Raw genomic sequence first — 26,717 nt, 5'->3', positions numbered from 1 at the left:
TTTCTTGTCCTAAAGGGTGTTACGTCGGCATAACAACATTTTAACTCAATATTTGTACAATTGGTGAAGACCTTCAAGGAGAAAATAGTGTGAAGAATGTTTTGCAGAAGATTCAATTCAAGACAGGCAAAGGTCAGGCAGAAATTGCGAGAAGAAGATAAAGTAAAAAAATACACGTTTCTTACGGAAATTTAACGAAATGTTTTTTATAGCTTTTGTTATAATTTTTATCGAAAAACTATTGGCACCAATGAATGCAGCATCTCTTTCTACATTAGAATGCAATTTTTAATCAGTGCATAACGCAACATTAATTTTGGTGCTGTTATTGACAACACCGCGCTCCCGGCCTTATGGAGATTAACATGGGAAACGATTCTCCATAAGAGCCCATGCTGTCAACTAAATGTGGAACGCTCTATAGTAGGTTTGGGGTTAGTGGTGCGTCGACAAATACGGACCATGCGGCATTAAAAACCCTAATGCACCGTGCATGGACTGGGACGCCGGGAAATGTTCGAAGCGGTACCCACGGTCTGCAAACGAAGTCACTCACGCCGAACGGTTCATTCTTTACCGTAGGCCTTGCGATAGGACCGTCGAGATGAGAAGGAACCGGGTCGTCACGGATGAGTGGATTGTCCCTTGCAATCCTGTAGTTCTCCTCCTAATGGAATGCCACTGTAACCTGGAAGTGGCCACCAGTCAAAGAGTCGTAAAGTATTTGTTCAAATACATAAACAAGGGACCAGACCGCGCGAGAGTAGCGATCGTAGAGGACCAATCGATGGACGACCACGCCAACCTCCAATACATCAGTGCCTGCGAGGCCTTATGGCGTATATTAGAATATGATCTCAGTTGCCGGGAACCGACCGTGTTCAATTTACCAAACTTCCTCCCACAGCAGGATAACGTGATATTCCGCCCAGGACAGGAGAGGGAGGCGCTTCAGAGGAGCAAATCCAAGTTAACATTGTATTTGAATAGGCCGGACGAACCAGAATTCACGCCGTTGACGTTAATAGATTTTTATGAACAGCACGTAGTGGATACGACCGCTAAACCAGGGAGCATTCCTTTCGACGATGGAAATCATTTCATCAGTAAGCGACAGCGTGGAAGCAGCGTAGCTCAACTTCGGTGGCTCTCCTCCACGCTGGAGGAATTGTTCTTTCTCAGAATGCTCCCGGCGCGATCCCCATGTAGGAGCTACGAGGAGTTGCGCACCGTAGACGCCGTTACCTACGGATCCTTTCAAGAAGCGGCAATGGCAAGAGGGTTGCTCGACGAACTGAGCGAATACGGACACGCGCTAGAAGAGGCTGCGATTTTCAAGACGGGAAGAGGCCTGCGACAACTCTTCTTCGCCGTCATTATGTTTATGGGAAAGATTCCAGGGCCCCCTGAGCGAGGACTACTCGGGACGTTTCGACGAAAGAGCGGCCTACCAGCACGCCCTATGCGATATAGACCATATGCTTCGTCCTCACGGAAGATGTTTGAGGGACATGGGCCTCCTGAGGTCGAAGACGTAACCACGGAACTCGGTCGAGAAGAGGTACGTTGGAATCCCGAGGACGCCTCCAGGGCAGTTGAGGAGTGGCGTCCCAAGCTGACGGAGGAACAGCTTAGCGTGGTCGACACCGTTATCACCGATGTTAGGGATGTCCAGATGAGGGATAGAGTATTTTTTATTGATGGGCCAAGCGGGACGGGGATAACCGTAGTTTTAAATCACCTGACGGCTACGATGCTTGCAGAGGGCGCCATTGTGTTATGCACAGCCTCAACAGGAATAGCAGCTTTGAATCACGAAGGGAGTATCACCGCGCATTCAATGTTTCAACTACCGCTAGAGACGGACGACCCAAATGCACCGTGCGGCATTACCGGAGGGAGCCAGAGGACCGATCTTATACGTAGGGCTTCGTTAATCATTTGGGATAAGGCGCCCATGTCACATAATAACACAATACATATTCTAGACCGATCACTGAGGGATATTTGTCAGGTGGAAGCGGCGTTCGAGGGGAAAGTTGTAGTGCTAGCCGGCGACTTCAGACAAATACCGCCTATTATTCCAGATGGGTCAAAGGCCGACATAATCGACGCTTCCCTTAAATCATCCGAATTATGGCCTATAATGATTAAGAAAAAACTGCGTTCCATTCTTCGCTCTCGAGACGAACGAGCGTACTCAAGAGTTCATTCTTGCTGTCGGGGAAGATAGAATCCCAACCGTAGCTATGGGGGAATATCAAACCATTCCTCTCCGTAGGATTTCATTCACCGCTTTATTGCAGGAGCTTATCGATTTCGTATATCCCGCTGATGTTTTAAATAATCCAGCCCTATACTGTAACCGCGCCATTCTGTCGGGCACTAATCTCAATATTTCAGAAATAAATAGAATTATATTGGAGATGCTACCGGGAGAAATAGTTCGTCTGTGCAGCGCGGATAGCACACCACCGTGCGCGGGGGCGGTGGATAACACACTAATTCACACGGGCGTTCTTAATGCAATAAGTCACACAGGTGTCTCAGATCACATTCTAGAGTTGAAGGCTGGCTGCGTGGCCATATTGATTAGAAACATCAGCTTTGAAGATCGTTTAGTAAACGGGACGAAAGTTATCGTAGAAAAAATATCCCGGCGATTCATTGAAGCAAGAATTCCGAATGCGATAGACACAGTAATGATCCCTAGAATACCTTTTAAATTTGCCGTTTCCAAATCGGGGATAGAAATGATCCGTAAGCAATTTCCATTCTAAGTGGCGTACGGAGTCACTATAAATAAGTCTCAAGGCCAGGCCCTGGAAAAAGTAGGCGTCGACTTGCGGAGCGATGTATTTTCTCACGGTCAATTGTACGTTGCTCTAGGCCGCGTTAGATCAGTGAACGACGTGAAAGTCTTGGTAACTGAAAACAGAGTAAGTAATGACAGTGCCCACAAAATGAATATTGTTATGAGAGAATTATTAGATACACGAACACGATAATTACGTTTGGCCGGGAAAAACATGTAGTTTTTGAAATAGTTTACTCAAATAGAAACACTACAACGACGCTGACTTTTTATGGTAACGGTGACTATTTCCTCTCGTAATTCATGGTTTAAAAATGCTTTACACAGGAATAATATAGAATTCAAGTAATCGGGAAACGGTGTCCAATGAAGGCGTCGCAGTAAATGAATGCCAATATTTTTTTTTATTCCTGGCGAAGACCAAAGTAGTATTGTTTTCTTCCATGGGAAATATAATGTAGCCTTGGGAAGGTCTCGAAGAGCAGAAGACGTCAAAATTTTGGTAACTGAAGAAAGAATATTGAAAGAATGTCCTCATTCTGCCCGCATCATCCTCGAAGATTTCGCACGAGAAAAAAGAAGACCATCCACCTGCGTATTCACGATCCGGATTCATAAATATGCGCTGCACTGAGTTGTGCAGGATTGCTACGAGAAGTACGAGAATGCCTTCCATGACTACGCTTTGAGGTGCTTAGTGTGACCTTATTCTCGCTCGACAAGAGTTGGTCACCAAGAAGATTGTAGAGTAGGGACATGTGAAGGCCGAGTAGTGAGTAGTGTTGCTTGAATGCGGTAACGCCTCCCGTGGCTTCCATGATAAAGTGTCAAAGTTGTTATGAAGACCTAAGCCTCGCCCGAATGAGTGGGTCTCCAAGGAGACTATAGAGTAGGATCATGGAAATGCCAGAGGGAATGGTTTCCGCGAGTAGGTACTATTGTTGGAATGCGATTACCCATTCCATGATAAAGCGTTGAGGATATAGGAAGACCTTTATATAGCTCGCTGGAATTGGTGTCCAAGAAGATTGAAGACTAGGGAAATGGAGGGGATTGCTTTCGTAATTCGTAGGTAGAAACAGTAGTCGTTTGAATTTAAAAAATACAAAAATATTTAAAAAATTTAAAAAACTAAAATACAAAAATAACCTATTAATTATTTAGTATTGCATGTTGATTAATCAAAATGAACTTCGTATAAATATTGACAGGTTAATTTACTCTTTGTTTAACTCATTGTTATCCCTGAATGAATAATTTACATTATTTTCGTAAAACTTTGATAACTTTGAAGTTCCGCATGACTGGAGGTCAATTTTTGTTACACACTATGAAGAAATAGTGATTTATGCATGTTATAACAAACAAAAACCAACACCACAAATAAATTCAATACCGTGGAAGAGAAAATTAATAGTTGTTTTAGTGGAGAAAATATATTAGTACACGGTATGATGTATGGCAACGCGTTAATGCAAAGCATCTAGCTTGATATATTAATGCGTGGGCTCCAAGAAGGAGGTTCTTTGGAGTACGGTATTATTAATTTTCTTTACATTATATCAATTTACTTATCCCCATTATAAGGAATGCAATATGATTATGACATTAACTGAAATGCGTGGAAGTTCCGCATGGCTGGTGGGGAGTATATATTTATTCGGAACAAGAATGATTAGAACTTTATTAACGTAATAAAAAAACTATAAAAAATAAAATTTCTTACGCAGGACTGTGGAGATGCGTTGTCACGTGGAGGAGTCGAGGATTCTCCTGCAATCTTTGAGTTCCGGTTTCTATCTTATCAGGAATGTTATTTGGCAAAGTATTTCTTTGCGAATGGGGCCTGTTTTGAAGGCGTCTTAATCATGGTGACAGTAGGGCGTCCATGATTAGGGATCCTGCCAGTTGGTGAAACTGAAGAGGTCCGCAATCATTGGCGCGACGGACCGGCCATCGGCATTCATATTCATTTGTTTGAATGCTGGAATCGGGTTACCAAAGAGCTGTTTGTGGTACCTCAAGGGTCAGCATGGAAAACCACACTTAACCAAAAGAATTTCTAATGAAGAAGCAGGATCAATTTCAATAAATTTCAATACTATATCCCTTTAAAATCCCGTCTGTTGATTTAAAATGCGTTTCTTTTAGGCATATATATAAAGGGTTACCATCATTTATGGAATTGTAATGTAAAAGTCGTAAAGAGGTTTAAAAAGGGTAAAAGATAAAAACAGAAAAAAAAAACAAAATATGTATGTAAATATTAAAACTTGGAGCAGTATTAGCCCGGAAATCTGTGGAATCATCGCTTTAAGCGACTTATCCTTCCCTTATTCCTGACTTTTTCGATATGTGTCCGCAATACAGAGATCTTCGTCCATGTCCTCCTGCATCGGTTCCAAACCTTAGCCGGAGGGACCAGGAGGTGGAGTTTTCTATCGCTGGTCAGGTTTTTCGGTGGTTTTCTTTGTTGTCTTTTTTGGGGACACTACGGAGGTGTTAGGGGTGTTTTTTTATTATTGCTACTATTACTCGCATTTGTTTTTTAAATACATCTTTCTGCTTTTCAGGTTCTGTCTGTGTGGAGATGTTGCACTTCTTAACTGGAGTGGAGGCGATTGCTGCAAAGGAACGCGAGAAAGTGGAGGCACTAAGGACTTTAAACTTTTTCCTTGCCTCTAGGTAAGATATTTTTTCCACAGCTTTAATTTCCATGATCTTCCGTTCCTCTATCATTTTCGGGCTATCGCGAGAGTAAGCCGCATGGGTAACCTCGCAATTCACGCAGCAGGCCTCTTCAGCACATTTGTCCCCATCGTGCTTGTCCTTGCCGCAGCGCGGGCAGGTGACCTTGCCCTCACATCGCGGTGCGATGTGGCCGAATTTTTGGCATTGGAAGCAGCGCATCGGTTGAGGAAAGAATGGTCGCACAGGTACCGATTCGTATCCTAAGAAGACTTTACCGGGCAGTTTGTCAAAAGCGAACGTGAGGATTACTGACGTGGTATTAATCACTTCACCGTTTCGCTTCGTAGTCAGACTACGGCAGTCGATGACATCCCGGGAGGCCATCTCTCTCTTGATCTCTTTTGGTTCCACGTAAAGAAGGTCGTAGTGACTTATTACTCCCTTGTAGGTATTTAAAATGCGGTGAACCTCGACTTTAACTGGGATGTCGTGTAATTTTTCAGTTTTAAGCAATTTTTCAGCTTGCATGATGTTCGCAGTCTCTATTAGTAGGGTAACATCTCTTAGTTTTTCACCGAATTTGGCTCTACTGTAATTATCGTTTGCATAGCTTTTTTTATGAAAAAAGGGAGACAACTTTTTCCGAGTTTCACCTTCTCTGGCGCATTTCATAGACAAAAACCGCCTCGAGCTTTCAAAACACTTTTCTCCCCACCCGGGCGGGATCTTTTTGATGGAGGAAGACTAATCGACTCCATCAAACTTAAGAACTTTTTTCATCCCCTGGGCTCCCCACCCACCACGGAGCCACACATTTGGGACCCCACGCTGAGATCCGGAGTGGTCGCCAGGGCTACCCAAGGGATATAGGAACCTTCGATAAGGGGTCTCTTTTGGGTTATGACCTCCAGCGCGGGGGCCCTCCGATCCCACACGATTTCAGCCGCCCTACGGAGACCCCCATATCTCCAGCACTAACCCGTCCTGGCGTAATCTCGGAAGGAGCCGCCAAGCTTCCCAGCCGCCAGGAGCCGATTACCGAGATGGGCTTTTCTCGGCCGCCCGTTTTGCGGGGAATCCAGGGCCGAAGTGGGGTATTGAACTCCGGCCTATACCGGGTTTCCGACGCCCAACTGGGTGCCGGAGAACTCACCCACCAGGATCCCTTTCTCCCCCATGTACGGGTCTCCACGCACGGCAAACACGTGGGTGATTCTGGACGCCAGATGTTACGGCTACTCAGAACAGCAGAGTCACATGCTGTCTGGACACTATCCGAGCGAACGACGGGGTTATTTACGAGGTTGTCTCCTCGGTGGGCTCGGGTCCGTGGGGGCGCGGCTCCCCAAAGGAAGAGATCACCCTCTTCCCTCCGTGCGGGGTCGTTCTGCATATCAAAATAATTCGGCACACTTAGTAAAGTTCTAGGAATCGGAGGTCCTTTCATGTGAACATATAGGGAAGACTGGAGCACAGTGGGACACGGGGTACAGTGGGACACGGGGTACAGTGGGACACGGGGTACAGTGGGACACGGGGTACAGTGGGACACGGGGTACAGTGGGACACGGGTACAGTGGGACACGGGGTACAGTGGGACAGTTGATTTAGAAAGAAATCGCAGATTATGATTGGTTTTACGGTTTTATGAAACGGAATCCTTCGATTAGCCTTCGGAAACCAGAGGCAACCTCACTGGCAGGAGCCGTGGGCTTCTACAAGAGGGGTGTGAGTGCATTTTTCCGATCTATCAGCTCTATATTTGAAACACGTATTTTCCGCTGGAAGTGTATAAAAACCATGATGAAAAAGGTTTCACTACCATTCAACTCCATTGAAAAGTGATAGCCCCTAAAGGTGAAAAACAAATACGTGAAGTTTCCTCCTATGAAAGAAGCTCATCAATGACATAGTGTTATATTATAAATGCCCAGGTTAATACAGTTCCTCCGTTTTGTTTTATCTAGGGTGAAAATCCTCCTGAAAATACTGTTTAAGTGTCTCCAAGGATCAGTAGGTATCGAAAGCCCTTCCGGATGGATGACTTCCAATTTATTTTTACTGGTTTTTAAGACATTTCATCGATCATGCTAACTTTTCTACAGAAAATCCTGCACTGCTAATTTTACACAACCATGAATCGTATATTACTGTCGGATTTATTGAGTTGGTAAAATGAAAGGGGTGGCACTGTTTACTTTACCACCTCACTACAGTCACAAACCGCAGCCATTAAATAACTGTGCGTTCGCCTCTGAAAAAAATATTAAAATGACCGTGAATAGATAAGAAACCACCCCAGTGAGAGGATAACGATATGCAACTTGGCTGATTTAGTAAGTACAAGGTATAAAAAAGCATTTACATCTCATAGTATTTCTACGTTTAGTGCAACCGGAATATGCCCTGTTAACCCAAGTATTTTTTAATGACAAAGACCTTGGCCAAGCCACTGTCAAAGATCAGTTTGTCGCACCTTTAGAACTGCATTTAGACCCCGATGCGAATCTCGAAAGCCCAAGACATCCCGGAGTAAAAACTTCGTTTTAGAGAGCAAAGTTGTCACCCCCCGAGGAAATACGTCCTTTTCTAAAATCCAACAGGCAAATGTCTAAAAATACTACACAGATGAAAAGATGGAAGATCCCTATGGAATACGGATACACCAATTACAAAGAAACTGAAAAGTTAATTCCATCAAAGGAAAGGGAGAAAAACTACCTGCTCATAAGAAAACGTTGAAAAATTAATGTGACGTAAAATTGTCAAGAAAATTTAAGACTGCAAAAAGGAATTGCAAATCGAATAAATAGCTACAATTTTACAACAAAGTGATTAAATTTGCCGAAAAGGACATTAGACAGAACTTAAGCCTTAATTAAAAAAGAACTTCATTAAAATTTGATGAAAAACATTGTATGCAGTGATTTAAATTTTTAATTACAAGACTAAATATTTTTTATCCGCTCAAGAATCTTGAATAAAAATTCTTGATTAATATATTCACTTGCATGTATATTTCACCTATTAATTTATAATAACTTCAAAAAGTAATTCATTTGTACCCTCAATTAATTTAAACTTTGTATTTTATTTACTAATGCAAGCTTGTCCCACTCTGCCCCAGCCTGGGGCAGAGTGGAACACTTTTCAACTAATAAGTATCATAAGTATTTCAACTTTTTTCAGTTAATTGCATTACTTGCAGATTTTTATACGTTTTTTATATACTCTCCAAGCAATAGAACCAAAGTTTTCCATTTACAAGTAACTGTGTGGGGAATAAAAATTAAATGCTATAACTGTCCCACTGTGCCTGTCTCCCACACGTGCTTTATTTTGCAATTAAAAAAAGGACGTGATAAAACGTTGTGCTTCGTACATTGATCCACCCTATTGGACGAAATGTCGCTTTTAACTCCACTCCCTTCATCTCCATCCCCGTTTATCATCTCTTCCACTCTCCCTGAAGCCCCTTGCGTGGAAATAGTGTTTGAAGAGGCGGCTCTTTTCATTTTTCCCGCAAAATTTTCATAAGCGGAAAATTGGTTGCACTCTCGCATTATGTGCGAGCGAGTCGGGATGTGGTCCAACCTCGCTCTGCATGTGGGAGCGGAATCCCTTTCTTTACCACATGCTCCCACGCTGGTCGTCCGCAGGAAGCGACGACATAGTGGGCTCAACGGGCGTGCACAAAACAGGCATAGGCTTCAAACGACGCGTCGTAGCGCTAATGTTGGTGAACTCTATGGTGTACGGCTGGTTCTTTCTAGCTGGCGGGATTTTATAAACGGAATAGTTGATTGTCACCTATTCATTTGAATTCAAATTAAAAATAGAAGATGAAACTCGTCCTCGAGTAAGTGCAATACAATAGTCCAGACACTCAAGAAATAGTAAACATAGGAATTTCACAACAAGTGACAATCATGTAGTGTTCCGAAAAAACCTATGCGAATTGGCTAAATTTTGTTGTGTTAACTTCCAAATTATTAAATTAAGTTTAAGAGTTGTTTCTATGTTTAAAATTCTGACACACTCCTTGTCAAATTCTTAAGTCACTGCAATAGATCAAGGATATTGCGTACTTAAAGAGATATTACAATACAAGATTATGCATTGGAATATGTTTGGTTCTAGAATTATAGAATATTTTTAATTTGGTTATGGTCAAAGATTGATCAAAGTCCGCATTTTACAAGTTTTTAAAATGGTATTTACCGTAGAAAATAAATTAAATAAATACATTTTTTAAATGCAGTTGCAATTTTATAAAAAGGCATAATTTTCAATGATACACATAAAATAGAATTTGAATATTAGCATTAACTATTCAGCTGTCACAAATTTATAAGTTATTCTTCCTGAAAAAAAAACGCTTTTTCAACTTCAATTTCTTTTTATGCTCTTATTTTTGCAACGCTTAGTTTCTTTCACAGCTACAAAATTTAAAAGTTCGACAAAATAAACATCAATGACGCTCCTGTCATCGACCTTAATTCACGAATTGACTGGCGTAGTCGCCAACGAAGACTGCGTTGTTGAAGACGATGGACTTTCCGAAAAAGCCGATGCATTGCGTAAAAAAAGAAGACGTAATCCATCAAATGAACAAGGCTCATCTACAGTGTTCGGGCCGGAACAGCCATTTAATTCTCCATTCTTTTAAGTTGGATTTCCTGCTTTCTCCCTTTTTCCATTGCATTCCTTGGTATTTGTTTCTTTGTGCGAGTATATGGCTTCACAAGTTCAGGGAAAGAACCATTGCACAAATCGCATTCGTTTACCGATGTTCAGGCGAAGAGGACACTCGGTATTATCTCGCCGAAGCTCGAGCGAGGACGACTTCACTTTTCTCTCGTCGACGGGAGGACGGACACCACCGGATTGGCGAAGACAAGGTAAGGCGGGAATTCCCTAATCTCATTTCTTTTCTACCCCCTTCATTTCTTGCTCTCTCCACCATTCGGATTCCTGATCCTCATTTTTTTCTTTTTGATTTCGTCCGTAAACGTAAGGCTAAGTAGTAGTAATATTGTTTAAAGGGTGCTCAACATCTGAGGTCATTTTGCACCACACCATATCTTATGCTAAAAATTTCGAGAAGTTATGCTAACCTTTGTGTAGAAGGCCAGTCACTTTCAAAAAAATTTTTACCCGGCTAAGTCGCTCAGGTTCGTCACGGACAGTTAAATCTTCCGACAAGGTTCATTCTATTTCGCCGTACTCGGTTAAAATCACACTCTGTCAAGAAATGTCTTACACTAATAACGGAGTCACATACATTACACTGAGGCGGGATTTTATCTTCCATGAAGAGATAAGAGTGAGTCATGGCGCAGTATCCTATCCTCAGTCGTGTAATTACAACCTCCTCTCTCCGCGTACCCCTGATAGATGAGGCCCACCCTGATATGTCAGGTTTCACGCAACTCAGTTTGTTCCTTGTTTGGGAACTCCAGTGTTCTTTCCACTGGTTTAGAACGACGTTCTTCCATTCCACCTTGAGATCTTCGGCAGGTACCAGCGATGTGTCAGGTTCTAAATCGGATAGGGCCTCTTTCGCCGCTCTGTCTGCCCTTCCATTTACGCGAATTCCCATAAAATGGCTGACCTAGTAAAAACAAAAAGGTATATAATTATCTAATCATGCATAAAGAGGAATGACAGCCAAACAGGCATGACAATAAATCTTGTAGAAATATAAACAAAAACACATGGAAGAGCTTAAAGAGTGTTAATATGCCCATAGACTATAAGATAGCCATTTTTAACGTGGTAAATGATCTGGTTACAACAAGAGGAAAATTACACAAAATAGGGTTAGACACGACAGGCAAATGTGTACATTGCAATGTGTCTGAAGACATAAGGCATAAATTTATGCAATTCTCGAAGATTAAGAATGAATGGAATAAAATTAATAGAACCTTTAAAAATATAAACCTGTTTGTGGAGGGAGATATAGACAATATTTAACTACTAAAATTGGATTTTCTAGTGTTTCCCTCATTCAAGACAGAAGTAATGGTTTTAATAATGGCAAGATATATTCACGACATTTTAAGTGGAAATGTTGCATTAAATAAATATTTAAAGGAAAAGGAACTCAATCTTTAAGCAGGGATGCAAGAGATCTTTTATCACAAATTTACAAAGGTTGACTGTGTAATGATGCATTTAAAAAAACTTTTATTTGTGGTACATGTATCTCCTTGTTTATGGTGATCCATTTTAAAATAAAGTGTTCTCATGTGATTTTTTTATATAACAAAATTTTGAGTGTTTCACCGTTTCTATAATTATGGTTTTTCTTTGTATTGTGATGTGTGCACATAAAATGTTTCGTGAAAGATATAATGGATCACAAGGGTCTGAGATGATTGTAGTGAGTGGTTTCCTGAACGTGACGTGTCGACCCCGGTGGCCTTTTCCTTCCTTCGCGGGAAAGTTCAAAGCTACCCCGATTTCAGTGATAGCTTTGAAGCCACATGCGCTCGGTTCGTCCAGTCTAGCACAGTGGTGCAGCAGGGGCAATTCCCCGTTCAGGTCCTTACGCAGGAGGAGATAACTGCCAGAGTGGCTGCAGCCATGCTGATGGTGGCAGATCCTGTGAGGCCAGTTGAACCAGTCCCCGGTGGTTCTGGTTCCCCAAACTAGTAGAGCCTGCAGCTTCTACCGCTCCTGGACCCCCTGACGAGCCGCAGTCGGAGCCAGGCAGTGGGAGACGGGTGCAACCCCTTAGGCGCTGCAGACGGCCCAAGCAACATGCGACAACACCGCCAGATTAAGCTGGTTTTTCCTTGTGTTCATTTATGAGATTTGTTTGTGTTTTTGCTTTTGTTCAATTATGTGTTATGTTGTGACTCAGACATTGACGTTGACAAAGTTTTGTCACTTGTATTCATGTTCTTGTGTACTCTTTTCATCAGAGCCGTGGAATCCAAAGTGTCTAACCTCCTAGATTTCCTCGCCTACTTTATATAGTCGTGCTTTGAGATGTCGGCTGCTTGGAATCTCCCAGCTGTGAACGGTGCCTTCGAAGTGGGCCTTGTTGCGACTTCGGACTCCTCACTTTCAGAGGACTACAAACTCAAGGTGGGTGCGGCAGCAGCGGTCGATCAGGCAACTAAGGATGAGCACATCTTGCGCTCTGCGGCAAGGATCGCCCACCTCGTGTCGCCTGGCTCGGACATAGTCAGGCGCATAATGGTCTGGCCTGGTGGATCAGCGCCCGACCAGTAAACAGAAGATGGAGTGGTCGGTCCGGGCGTTCGAGTCCCCAGGCCCCCATGTCAATTTTTAGTGTAGGAAATGTATCTCATTGGCAAATGTGTAAGATGAAAATTCTAACTATTAGTATAAATGTTTCAATTTAAAAATGATTGTCTATCTGTATAATATTGGAAAAAAAATTTATTTGATCAGATATGTAATTGAGGCTCTGATTGAGTGTTTTCTCGCCTCAGTTCAACGAGCAGCGGTGGCCTGGTGGATCGAACCCTAGACCAATAGTGACCAAACAGTGCATCAGTAGGAAGAATGCTACACCTCCTTTCTCAAAAAAGGCTAAAAAAGTGACAGCATACACGAAGGAGCAATTCCTAAAAGATCAAACAAAAAAAGAAAGAAATGAAAAAAAATATTGACTTATTCACATTAAATATGGAAAAATCAGGTGTCTTATTGACCTTTGGGAAGGGTGCAGGGGTAGGAGTGCAAATTAAAAGCATGAAATCTGTTTATTTGGGGGCCAGTGGTCCCCTGTGTTTTCTTTCCCTGAACAGGACTAGAACTCTCGAGCGGAAAAGCTCGCAAAGGCTTGGCGAGAAAATCGTCAGGTTGGCAGCCCGTGCTGCAGAGGACAGACGGACAAGGCAGAGTTCTAAAAATAGCCCAAATGCCGGGCTGCTCAACGCATGCATGCTGCCGTGGAACCCGAAAAACCGGTTTTGGAACCTGCCTGAAGTCGAGGATCCGCTCGAGGAAGACAGCCAGAAGAAAAAGGTAGATGTAATGTTTTCGTTCCTTAATGCCTGGCCAGAAAAAAATTAAGGAAATTTTAAAGTGTCTTTCAGGGTTTGTGTCCGACATGTTTTTTGCAATACGATGTATAAAATGATAGGGGCGATCCTCAACCCAAAAATCCGACGGTCTTTCAGCAAGACCCCATGGCTCAGTGGTAGAGCGTCGGAGTTTGGAAGAGGAACGATGGAGACGGTCGGGGGTTCAAGCCCAGGAGCCACCATCTCGATATTTTGCAAAGTGGTTATTGTAATAATAATTTCGCTTAATTACTTTGTAATTAAGAATGCTAACAACATCGTCTGGCCAGGCGAATGGAAAATTGCTAAAATTCACTTGTTTATTGTATATTTTTGTAATACTTTTGGTGGGTGGATGCATACTCAGGGTAAAGGGTTTTTGAACCAAATTTTTACTATGTTTTTACTTAAGCATAAGTGGTGTAGTGGTAAGGTGGTGGAGTTTGAACGCTTGAGCCTCACCACAAATGGGAAATCGAACCCAACATGTGCCAAAGATTTTTTCTTAATTTGTTTTAACATTAAGCAGACATGTAAGCAAAGGTTTTTTAGACTATGTATTGTACTAATTTTTTACAATGGTTTTTCTCAATGGATTTCAAATTTTCAAGATATGGTATTCTGGTATTATGGTTTACAGAAGATTTTTTTATATATTTTGGTATATTATCGATCTCCTGATAAGTTAACATGGACATTACATTAGTAACGTTTAACACGGCAGGGATCATCAACCCAGCCAAAATCAATTTGGTGTGGGGTGTATTGAATGACGTAAAAGCTGACGTTATCTTATTACAAGAGGTACATAAAGAATCAAAATGGTCCAATCCAAAATTTAATATTTTTGAAAACCACTCAGAACATAACCTGGGAATTAGTATATGCGTTAGAAAAGGTTTGCATACGACCAACTGCCGACGACATGACTCAGGGAGAATTATGAGCATACAGGTAGAAGACATCTTCATTATTAATGTTTATGCCCCCTCCGGAGCGGAAGGACGGAAGGATAGAGATAAAATATTTAACGAAGAAATAATACCCTATGTAAACTGTTTTCATAAAAAAGTAATATTGGCCGGAGATTTTAACTCTATTTATAGAGCCCAAGACAGCAGTTCAAACAGAAATAAAATAAATTATCAGGTTTCTAAATCTCTGCACCTATTAGTAAAAAGCCTGCTTGCAGTAGATGCAGGTTTATTAGATACTACGCAAACCCCAAAATTCACCAGATTTGGTAAAAACTCAAACACCCGAATAGACTACATATTTACGTCCGCAATGCTAAAAACAAAAATAAAACAATACAAAAACATCCCAATGACTACGTCAGACCACAATGCAATTTCCATCAAGATACACACAGACCAAACAATTACAGAAAAAACAAAAAACTCATGCTGGAAAATAGACTCAAATATACTGGAAAATGAAGAAGCTGTTAAAAACATTGAAAAAAAGATAAGACAACTATTAAACCATCCGTCAATTGACGACAACATCTCCAAATGGTGGGAAACAATCTTTGAAAAGATAATAAAAACATATATTCAGAAAAAAAGATCGACGTCCGGCCAGTTAGCGGAGGAGTACAGTGGTTGAGGCCGAGCGTTCGAATCCCCAGGCCTCCAAATATACTTATGATCAATTTTTGGAAATAATATTTTTTTTTATTTATAAAAATTTCAGTGAAATGCAAAATGTATATATCTATGTGATTTGGCAATAAATATTTTGAAAAAAAAAGTATTCTCGAAGTGCACCCATAGAATAAATACTGCGGCCTTTCGGCCGGCAAGTCAGTCTGGAAATTGGAACGGATCAATAAACATCGTCCAAACCACTTAAAAGCCTTATCATTGTTGGCGGAATACACCGACGCCTGCTACACAGTTATATAACAGAGTTATTTCATACACCAATGCGGAGCTTACCCTCCAAAGTTTGTGTTAAAGTTGAAAAATTAATTGTTATAAATATTCTTTATTATTTGAAATTATAAATAAGAGATTTAAAAATAATCGCACTTCAAAATATAATATGCGATAAAAATTATTGACACACAACACCACAACGAGATAAAATACCTTCACGTCAAAATGACCGCTGCCGGCTCTTTTAGGCATGGGAAAAATGCGAAGCTTCTAGTGTTAATGCAATAAAAGATAAGAAAATTCTTAACCACCTACCATAGGTTTCACAGATCTCGAGGATTTCACTGTCAATACTTTGCAACCTCCCACGGGAAAGGGGTAGTAAATGGGATATGAGGAACAATAAAGAGAAGTGTTAGGAATTATGCCAAAGTAAATAATACAGAAATCGTTTAGAGCTCTGCAGAAAACTTTGGTGATGCAACCTTAAGAAATCCCAACATTATGATAAAGTATTCGTCTAGTAATGATGTGCAAGAAAAGGCACTTGAAGTGCAACATGTCTGGGATTCAGCCATTCCGATCTTGAATACACACAAAGTGCACTATGTGACACCAGCTGGTTCAAACCAATTTGTGTTAGTTGGCGAAACAAATGAGGACACTACGAAGCGCAAAGAAGGAGTAGTACCAAGTCTTGATTCTGACAGTGAAATGTCAGAACCTGAAGTTTGTGAAGATTTTGCAACACCCATCACAAGCATAAGTCATAAGGACCTAGTAACAATGCAGGACTGGGTTGTTGTAAGGTATGATGATACCTACTATCCAGGCGAAGTTCAATCTGTTTTGGAAAATGAAGCCGTGGTGAAAGTAATGCACTGTTCCAAGTCAGGTGCTTACTACTTCTGGCCTGCCCATGAAGACTGCGTTAGTTATTTAAAAACAGAGATTATAAAGAAAATTGTGGCTCCTGAACCATACGGAAGAACAAGACAACAATATAAATTTAAAAGTATCATAGGACCAGATTGATTTAGTTCAGGCTAGCAAAATTACTTTATAATTATATTTTAGGGTTTAAATATTGATATACCTAAGTAACCGCCGAGCAGAAATATATGCTTCTGCAATTCATTGAAGGTACACTATATAGTATGAACCATATATAAAAATGATCCAGTTTATTTTGCCTTGTACCATCATCCACTGATATATTGCAGGAAATGAAAATATAGCCAAGAATAACCTGACCAATAACTTCACGGCCAAAGATGCGATGAAGCTTTGGCAGGATATAAGTTGTAAACTAAACGCATGCCTTGGTCCAGTGAAGACTTGGAAGGCGTGGCGAAAAGTAATTATTTAAGCTGAATATTAATGACACATTGGCCCATAATTCTTCCATATCTGGGTCATATTTTTCTATACATGATTTTTTTATTTAAAATTTTTTACAGGGTGCATAGCTCAAATGAAACGTAAAAATAAATACTCACTATTTATTAGAAAAAGATGTAGCATCATGAATTTTAGACTACGTTTCCGTAAATAACCATTCAAAAATCTCAGAACACTTTGTGTGATAATTCAATTTCTCTCAGTGTTGGCAAGATTTGAAAGCGACAACGAAGGCCAGAGCAGCGGCTTATAGTCGAGAGGGCTGCCAAACTGGGGGTGGGGCCCTTCAACTTAATGAGCCAAAAGATTTTATGAGACGAGTGATAGCACTTATAGGAAAAAAATGCTACACATAGACATGAGGATGTGTAGGAGTCCCCCATTATTTTTGGTACTGAGGTACTAAATTAGTGTAGCAGACCCCAAGTGAAGCTTAGATGAGATTATCGCAAAGTAGCTTCATTGTAATTATCTTTTATTTCACTAACATAATCCACCAGATATCCATATAATTGAAGAAACAAATTGTGATTCTGTAGACTCCTGTGATCATTCCTGCTTCGACCAGACCCTGTCAACATCAAAATCTCCTTCCACATCCGCTAAGACTGTTACAACGGTTATTCCCACTTCAAACCCCCTTCCACATTAATTCAGGCTCTCTCAACTTCTCAATTTTCCCTCGAGCTCATTCACTTTCCCTTCAAGAGAAACTACTATGCTATGCACAAAAGTTTTAACTCAACAGACTAGAGCGACCACTCTGAAAAGTAAGTCATAGAGCACCCCAAGAGGAAATGGATACATAGCCTAGGTGTGAGACTGCAAAGTAGGTCTAGCTATTTGGCCCAACTTGTGTACTCACTTCCTCTTCAGATTTGTGAAATTAATAAACCAAAAGTGAATATAGCTCTAATCGTACAATTTAGTGCTAGCATGAACTTTCCATTTTATTGTTTTTGAATTTCAAGTTATTCAGTATCTCTCAGTTATTCAGTCTCTACTGTTGTACTACTTTCACTTTCCATAGCCTAACACTAATTATTTTTCTATGCCCAACACATATTCTAATAAACTTTAACTGTGCCTAGGACCGAAATTGATGATGGAAGACAAGAGAAATGAGAGAGATGCCCATTTTTTTACCCAAGCCGAGCGAAAAAGATTTTAATACTTTGGTGCGATTATTTGAAAACCATTTGTACCCCAAACCATGATTTATTGTGGAGCGATACAAATTTTCTCATAGAAATCAGTTAGAGCACGAGAATGTAGCCCAGTACAATGCTGCCTCGAAAAGATTAGCCACGCATTGCGAGTTTGGCACGCAACTCAACGACTATTTTCTAGACCGGCTAGTGAGCGGCGTACGGAGCGAGTCGGCGAAGCTGAGGCTGTTAGCAGAAAAAGATTAAAGCTAAGACACTGCAGTCAATATATTAACGACGATGGAGTCGACGGAGAAGGATGCGGCTTCCTTGACGATTGGAGAGGTGCAACATAAGATCCAGCAGATGACACTTGGAAATAGCAGAACAAGCCCGCATCACCAAACATCCCGCCAACAAGAGAAGAGGGAACAGCAGAGAACGGGGAAGCGCAGCCAGCTAAGCTGTAAAGCGCCAGTGCTGTGGTAAATATGGTCATAATAGTGGGGAGTGCTGGTTATGAATGCTAAAGTGTTATTAAGTAGAAAGTTATTAACTTTCTACTTAATTATTATTAACTTATTAACTAAATTATTAAGTAGAAAGTTATGAATGCTGCAAGTGTCATAAGAAAGGGCATCTGGAAAGTTTGCCGAGCTTCTTATTCAAGCAAAATCGGTGTTCTTCGCAATGACAATTTTAAGAAGGGAAGGTTGAAATGGGTAAAATCAAACTTAAATGTTAATGCTAACCAAAATGTGCATGAGGATATATGGGGTGAAAACGATGTAGATGGAGAGTATGACGTTTCAAATGTATTTGCCTTCGATAGAGGAACTTTTTATTCTGTTAAATTGGAGTAGATCCAACACGACGAGAAGTTAATGTCAATGGTCATACTATTCAATTTGAAATTGACAGTGGCGCATCTGTTAGTGTAATTTCCGAAAGCTGTTATCGGGAAATGTTTTATAAAGTTAAGTTACAGCTTACTAATGTAGTATTGAATTCGTACACTGGTCAACAAATCAAGCCAATGGGGGCAATTATGGTGAGGGCTGTTATGAATGGTATTTCACTGTGTTTAGATTTGTATGTCATTAAGAAGGGGCACGCCCATTCATGGGACGTGATTGGATAAAAGCCTTGAATGTCCATGTTTGTATACCGAACTAGATGCAAGGCAGCGAGATGAAATATTCTGAAGGGTCGATTGATTCATCATCAATAATTAAGCAAACTGTTGACGAATTTCCAGGAGTTTTTACAGATTAAGTGGGTACCTAAAAGGAACCTGTTAAACTTCAACTGAAACCTAATTGTGAACCTAAATATTTTAAACCCAGAGCATTACATTTCTCTCTTAAGCAGAAAGTTGAGGGGGAATTGGCCAAATTAGTAGAAGAGAACATTATCACGCCGGTGGCGAGCAGTGATTGGGGAACGCCTATCGTAGTAGGCTTGGGGTTACGGGTGCGTCGACAGCTAAGGTCATTAGCACCACGCGCAATCAAATTGCGACGTAAGCTTATACTATAATTTCAGTTTAGTGCGGCACTGTTCACAGGGTCATCGCCCAGAAGACATTCTAGGTTGCCCCTGACGCTTGTCCGGTCTCGCGTAAGCTAATGCTCATCACACTCCGTCAAGAGGTGTCTCACAGTCAGGGGACAGCCACAATAGCCACATCGAGGTGGGATCTTCTCTTCGGTGAAGAGATAGGAATGTGCCAGGGCGCAATGACCGATTCTCACTCTAGTAATGATGACTTCCTCCCTACGATTCCTCCCTACGATTCCTCCCAACAGAAAAGGGCCACATTGACGTAACCGGTTTGATCATTCTTAGTTTGTTATTCGTTACGTTCGTCCATACCTCACTCCACAGCCGTAGAGCTATTCTGTGCATGGCAGTCTGTAATTCTTGATAAGTTACAGAAGCCGTAGCCTGCGCCGGTAGCGTGCCGGCGCAGGCTACGGCTTAGTGCCGCCTTTGCAGCTGCATCTGCTTTTTCATTTCCTGTTATTCCCATGTGCCCGAGAAGCCATTGGAACGACACTTTGCGTCCTCGTTTACAATTGTTATATAGGGCGATTTGAATATCTTGCACAATAGGGTGCGACGGGAAAATAGTGGCGATAGATTGCAGCGAGCTCTTTGAGTCGGTGCATATGATGGTGGTAGGGTTGCAATCGTCGGCGACCATCCCCAACGCCTTCTTAATGGCGATGAGCTCCGCTGTGTATATGCTACACAACAGGCTGAGTCTCGTCTGCATGATGCCGTGGTATGCCGAGGACACTGCGCAGGCACAGGCGGCTTCCGACTTGGATCCGTCTGTATACACGAGTCGACTGCCCTTATGGCGACTGACGAATTCATTAAAATGACACTGATACTCTGAGGTAGTGGAGTATTCTTTCTGGAGTCCTTTAAAAGCATCATAAATTTTGGGATGTGGAATTATCCATGGCGGGATGTCGGGGTAAACGATTGGAGCTACATCCGGGAGTTGTATTCCGGATGCTTCGATGGACTCTTACAATCGTATACATAGTGGCCTAGTGTCTCTCGTTCTTATAAATAAAAATTCTTAAAAACTTTGGATTAAAAACAATGTTAAAACACGGGTGACCTCTTGAGGCTAGGATTTTCGCCGCGTAGTTCAACATCAGGATGTTTCTTCGGCTCTGCAAAGGCGGCTCTCCAGCGTCTGCATAAATGCTGAGCACTGGGCTGGTGCGGAAGGCACCAGTTGAGAGCCGCAATCCTGTGTTGTGCAGCGTCGTTAAGGTTCTTAAAATTGACTCGCGGCCAGACGAGTAAATAAAACTCCCATAGTCCAGCTTGGACCGAACAAGTGCGCGATATAGTAAAAGCATCATGCTGCGGTCGGCGCCCCACGAGGAGTGGGTTAAAAAAATTAAAATATTTAGGGTCCTAAGACAATTATTTCTTAAAAACTGAATATGTTCCCGCCAATTTAATCTGTGGTCTAGGGTCATACCTAGGAATCGAGCCGACTCCACGTACGGAAGGGCTCTTCTTTCTTCTCCACTCGGTTGTTCTCGGCAATCCATAATACACTCGTGTAGACATTATTAAGCACAAGTATAGTATTCCACCAAATCCCAAAGTTTGATACACCGTCACTGAACCGCGAGGACCGGAAATCACATTCGCACTAACAGATTATTTTTTGCGATTTTATATTTCAAATACAACAATATGTGGCTAATTATACATTTTAATTTTATTATTAAATTTTTAATCCAATATCAGGATTTGGAATGCGCTCTGTACACTTCAATCTTACGAGAGCGAATTTTCAATTTGACTCTTAAAGCCAGCATAAGTTTTGCCAACATACGGTATTCATCTACCGGACATGTACGGAATCCATTTTGGCAGCGGTAATGTATTTGTATAATTTAGCTATTTGCAGCACGGATATCTTTTCCCGCTCAACGCTTTTGTTCGTTGTCACCCGTCGCCATTACGCCATTACTTCTCGTTGTACGAGGTCGCGTGGTCGTACTTGACTCATAAAGCCGAAGGCAAGAGGTAAACGTTACAGATATTATTTCGAGGGTTGTAAGTATAGCGATGATTCAATGGATTCTGTGGGGAGCTTCAAGAGAAAGTCGCAAAGATCTGGGAAGGAGAATTACCGCATCCTCTTCCACTGCGAAGAGGATGACACGTACATGTTGGAGGAGGATTATAGGAAATATTTACCGGATACTTCGCCTGTCGTCAACGGGAAACATAAAATAGACATAAAGGTGAAGGGGAGAACGAGGTCGGTGGAGGTTACAGCACTGAAAATTGGAGGTAAGAGTTTTAACATATCTGATGGCATGGTTTTTCCTTCCACGTTTAGCTATGTGAATTTTGACATTGAATTCGCTTTTTACTCCAGGCAGGGTTAAAGATTTTGAAGAAATCATGATTGATGGTCGTACTTGACTCATAAAGCCGAAGGCAAGAGGTAAACGTTACAGATATTATTTCGGGGGCTGTAACAATGTATAGCGATGATTCAATGGATTCTGTAGGGAGCTTCAAGAGAAAGTCGCAAAGATCTGGGAAGGAGAATTACCGCATCCTCTTCCACTGCGAAGAGGATGACACGTACATGTTGGAGGAGGATTATAGGAAATATTTACCGGATACTTCGCCTGTCGTCAACGGGAAACATAAAATAGACATAAAGGTGAAGGGGAGAACGAGGTCGGTGGAGGTTACATCACTGAAAATTGGAGGTAAGCGTTTTAACATATCTGATGGCATGGTTTTTCCTTCCACGTTTAGCTATGTGAATTTTGACATTGAATTCGCTTTTTACTCCAGGCAGGGTTAAAGATTTTGAAGAAATCATGAATGAGGAGCCCGAAATGTCCGGTGAGCCCATGATGAAGAAGAGGGAAGGAAACCCTAGGATCTTGAAGCCGTCGCCAATTAATTTATTGAACGCCGTGGCGACTGTCGTCCAGTTCTCGTGCATGATGGATGAGCCGGAGAATGCACATATTATTAATCCTGCACCATCGGTCTGTCACCCTGTGGAGAACAAGAGCGAGCTGGAGACAGCTTTTGACGAGATTAGGAATGCGGGTGGGTCTTGCTAGGGCAATTTACATTTAAATTTACGCACATTTTATGTAAATATATACCAGAATAATTTCATTTTTTGATTGTATGTTCGTTCGCAATTCCATATGTGATCAGTATTTTCATGGGAATAAATTCTACGTTGCCTAGCAGCATGAATATTAAACTTAAATGTGGTATTTCACTATTGCAGGAAACCAAAACGCCATGGCCGACGCCACGTATCGGCTGTTTCCTGCGCCTAACTCGACATGCTGGGATGAATAGGTAAAGCCACCCTTAAGAGTATTTAGTTGCAGTTTGCTTCTTCATATGGTACACTGTTTTAAATTTCTTGGAAAAAGAAAATTAATTGCTAACATCTTTTAATCATTTCCTCCTGTCAGGTTGAGATTTTTGCGGGGTCCAATGTTTGGGTGAAGAGGCGAGAAAAGATTTGATGCCCTGGAGAGCTGCCAAGGCAATCCTAGGAAATGCAGAACTTACTCCTCACCACAGTCTTCGGCGAGGATTACATTCGTTGTCATTGTGCCACCGGGCAACGGATCGAGTGCAATGGCAACCCTGCAGCGGATAGAAATGTGCTGCAGGCTATTTCAAGTAAGGCTCTCTGTATTACTGAGACTCCTTTATAGTCAAGATTCCTTTAGGTAGTTGTAAAACTTACACAATTCACTCAGTTTTCAACGTCATACCTTCAATGTATTACAATTATATTTGCTGTAGTCTTTTAACCCTTTAACGTCAGGTGTGCCGAATTCGGCACATACCTCCAGAATCATTTTGTATCAGTAGCTAAGTGAGTTATTCCACAAAAGCGCATTGAGACGTTTTCGGCACATTCGTATCTGCCGGCTGCAGTAAGTGTCGCTACCAAGCGGGGAAAGGTAGAACTCCGACGACGATCGGAATAAGTCGAAGCAAAGCACATGGAAAAAAGTTCACTTGCTGTGTTTTTTTTTAGTTTTTGGCTTTCATAGGTAAGTTTATGTGTTTATAAAATTTATTTTGCATTCTTTATGGTTGTAATTATTGTAATATGTAATCGTGACATGTTAATGTTTCAGATTATTGGAAATTGAAGGAAGAATAAGTGTGTGACGAATTCGTCCCTCTGGGCTGTTACGGCAATACAGCAATGTAAGTCAATAAATCGCCTCTGAAACCTGATATAAAATATTTTATAAATATACTTCGTGATATTGTCGTATTTATATAATTGAGTGTAAAGAGTAGTCAAATGGCTAGTTATAACATTTATTCTTGGCATTTTTAGATATAGTATTTGTACCCTATTTCAGATAATGAATCCTGATTTTTTTTATGGGAAAAAGAGGAGGAAAGTCGTGCAAAATGTCATTGTACCACCGGAGGATAGTGATGATCCTCATGCTGGTGAAAGCTCAAGCGATGAAGATGTGGAATCAGAGTCACCTGATGACTCCGAAAGTGCTTCAGATAGTTTTTCTGAAGATGAAACAACGCCAGAACTTCACCCTGTCGAGTCTGTGGGCAGAAAGGGAATAAAAAGGTTGCCAGTCTGGAAGGCCACTTGTGGTGCTGACAGTCCAAAAACGTGTCCCCTATGGCTTGGACAAATAGATCCTGCAGAATCAGTTAAGCCCCCAGTTGATTATTTTTTAGAGATATTTGATAGAGAAATTATTACCCACATTGTGGAACAGAGCAACCTCTATGCATTACAGGTCAATGTCAATAAACCTCTAAATGTTTCACCAGAAGAAATTGAGCAATTCCTTGGTTGTGTTATGTATATGTCAATTTTTAATTTTCCACGGTCTCGAATGTACTGGGGAGTACACACAAAACTTAATGAAGTATCATCAGTTATTTCACGAAATAGGTTTGAGGATATCAAGAGCAAGCTTCATTTCAATGACAACACAAATATGGTTGGAAAGGACAATCCATTGCATGATAAATTGTTTAAAATTAGACCTATATATGACCATGTGGTGAAAAAGTTTCAAGCAATTCCCCAAAGTGGAGTGTTGTGTGTAGATGAGCAAATTGTACCCTTCAAGGGGAAGTCTACATTGAAGCAGTACAACCCAAAAAAACCATACAAATGGGGATATAAAATTTTTGTGCTCTGTGATACTAAGGGTTTAGTTCACAATTTTGAACTATACACAGGTAAAATCACTCCTTTGCCTGGTGTCACGGACATAGGAGCAAGTGGTAATGTTGTCCTGAATTTAGTTTCAATTTTAGAAAGCAACAAAAACTTTACATTATATTTTGACAATTGGTTCACCTCGTTGGCGCTTCTGACAGAATTACACAAAAAAGGAGTATATTCTCTGGGGACAGTTAGACGCAATAGAATTCCAGGGTGTAATCTTTTGCCTGACAAGGAACTGAAGAAAAGAGGCAGGGGCTCAATCGATGAAAAGGAAGCCACTGTGGATGGAGTAAGTGTCAGGGTCGTGAAGTGGTTTGATAACCGACCAGTTACATTGATGGGTACATTTGGTGGTGCTCATCCGATGGGAACTGTACAACGATGGGACAAGAAGGGCAAGGGAAAAGTTGAAGTTCAGTGTCCCAGAATGGTAAAAATGTATAATGATTGTATGGGTGGCGTAGATTTATGCGATGCAAATCTGTCAAGATACAGAATATTTCTCAAGTCGAGGAAATATTACCATAGACTATTTTTTCATTTTGTTGACTTGGCAGTGGTGAATAGTTGGTCTCTTTACCGGAGAGACTGTGACTCTTTGGGCATTTCCAAGAAAAAGCAAAATGATTTGCTGGAATTCAAGATGAGAATAGCAGAGGCTCTAACAAAACGAGGAAAAGACATTCTTTTGAAAAAGAGGGGCAGGAAATCACATGACAGCGTGGATGCAAAATTTGAAGCAAAGAGAAAGAGAGGACCAGCCAATCCAATACCAGAAACAACTTGCCGAGTTGATGGTGTTGGCCATTGGCCACAGGTAAAAGATGTCAGGCAGAGGTGCAAAAACCCTGGTTGTTCAGGGAAAACTGTGTTTCTTTGTACTAAATGCGATGTACACTTGTGCTTGAACAAGAATTCAAATTGTTTTATTAAATTTCATGAAAAATAACTTGGTTCATTGTTATTTTTACCAACCATCTACTGCAGTTCTTCAAATACTTCCCCATTGATTTTTATATTTTGCTGAAATGACAACAGAAATTAGTGCATCCATTTTAGAATAAGTGTTTGATTATGATGTGTAACTCTCTCCAAATTTATTTCACTAAGTAATCAAATGCCATCAGGCATATTATTATGGATACATTGTTGTTTACTTTTTGAAAAAATATCCGTTTTCCTCCTCACATATTACTTATTATGCTGCCAGCTGATATTTGACTGTAATAATGTTATTGATGATTTACACATTGTGCATTGAAATGAATTATAGGTAAAATTTGACCAAGGATATTCCCATGTTTTGTTAGTAAGACTAATTGTTGTAAAGAGGCAGTTAATGAGGAATTATGTCTTTTTAATCTAAAAATGTATGACGGGTTGCCTACTTACTGTTGAAGCCTAACTGTTACGGGAATGCCCAATGTACCGAATTTGGCACATACCTCAATTTTTATCAATTTTGACAAAAAAGTTTAAAAAATGGGTAGGTGTGCTTCCTATGGTCTCCCTTGATTAAGATTTGGAAGGAAAAAAAATTTTCCTTGGGTAAAAAAATTGTTGACCATAAAGGGTTAAAGGGCTTCATTTTTGGAAAGTGAATGGGTTGAGCATTGTAAATTAATTTCTTCATTTTGTCCGCTGCAAGTTCCGCAGCGAAAAGGATCTGCCCACTATCAACCATGCATTCAACACCCTTTCCAATAACCTGCGGGTGAAGCAGAGTTTTAAATTTAATTTGATTTCGAGTTAAGTCATTTGTGACTCTCATCAGTTATTTTTCTTCTCTATTGCAGGAGCGCCCAGCTTCCATAATTTATTAATAATGTTTTTATTTGTGCATTTTATGTAATTGGCAATTTGTAATAATAATTGATGTAATTTGGTATTTTTCATGTTGTAATAAATTGTCTTTTGACAACTGTTGTGGTCATTGCAGTAACAGCTATTGCTCACAATCACGTAAGCACCCTTTAT

At 40.9% G+C, this 26,717-nt stretch overlaps 2 protein-coding genes across 2 annotated transcripts; both read left to right on the top strand.

The window, feature by feature from the left end:
* The first annotated feature begins 604 nt into the window (after positions 1–604).
* LOC124166438 lies at positions 605–12,166 on the top strand. Its single transcript, XM_046543970.1, has 2 exons — positions 605–1,687; positions 12,017–12,166. The coding sequence occupies exons 1-2, from the start codon at positions 605–607 to the stop codon at positions 12,164–12,166; spliced, it is 1,233 nt and encodes a 410-aa protein (XP_046399926.1).
* An 11,460-nt stretch (positions 12,167–23,626) lies between these two features.
* On the top strand, positions 23,627–26,262 carry LOC124166748 (piggyBac transposable element-derived protein 3-like). The gene is made up of 2 exons (XM_046544421.1): positions 23,627–23,734; positions 23,896–26,262. The coding sequence occupies exon 2, from the start codon at positions 23,899–23,901 to the stop codon at positions 25,687–25,689; it is 1,791 nt and encodes a 596-aa protein (XP_046400377.1). The 5' UTR covers positions 23,627–23,734; positions 23,896–23,898; the 3' UTR covers positions 25,690–26,262.
* The last annotated feature ends 455 nt before the right edge of the window (positions 26,263–26,717 follow it).

This window comes from Ischnura elegans, chromosome 10 (assembly GCF_921293095.1).
Source record: "Ischnura elegans chromosome 10, ioIscEleg1.1, whole genome shotgun sequence".
In the NCBI taxonomy this organism is placed as follows: Eukaryota; Metazoa; Arthropoda; class Insecta; order Odonata; family Coenagrionidae; genus Ischnura; species Ischnura elegans.
This window is presented reverse-complemented; position numbering and strand designations above follow the sequence as displayed.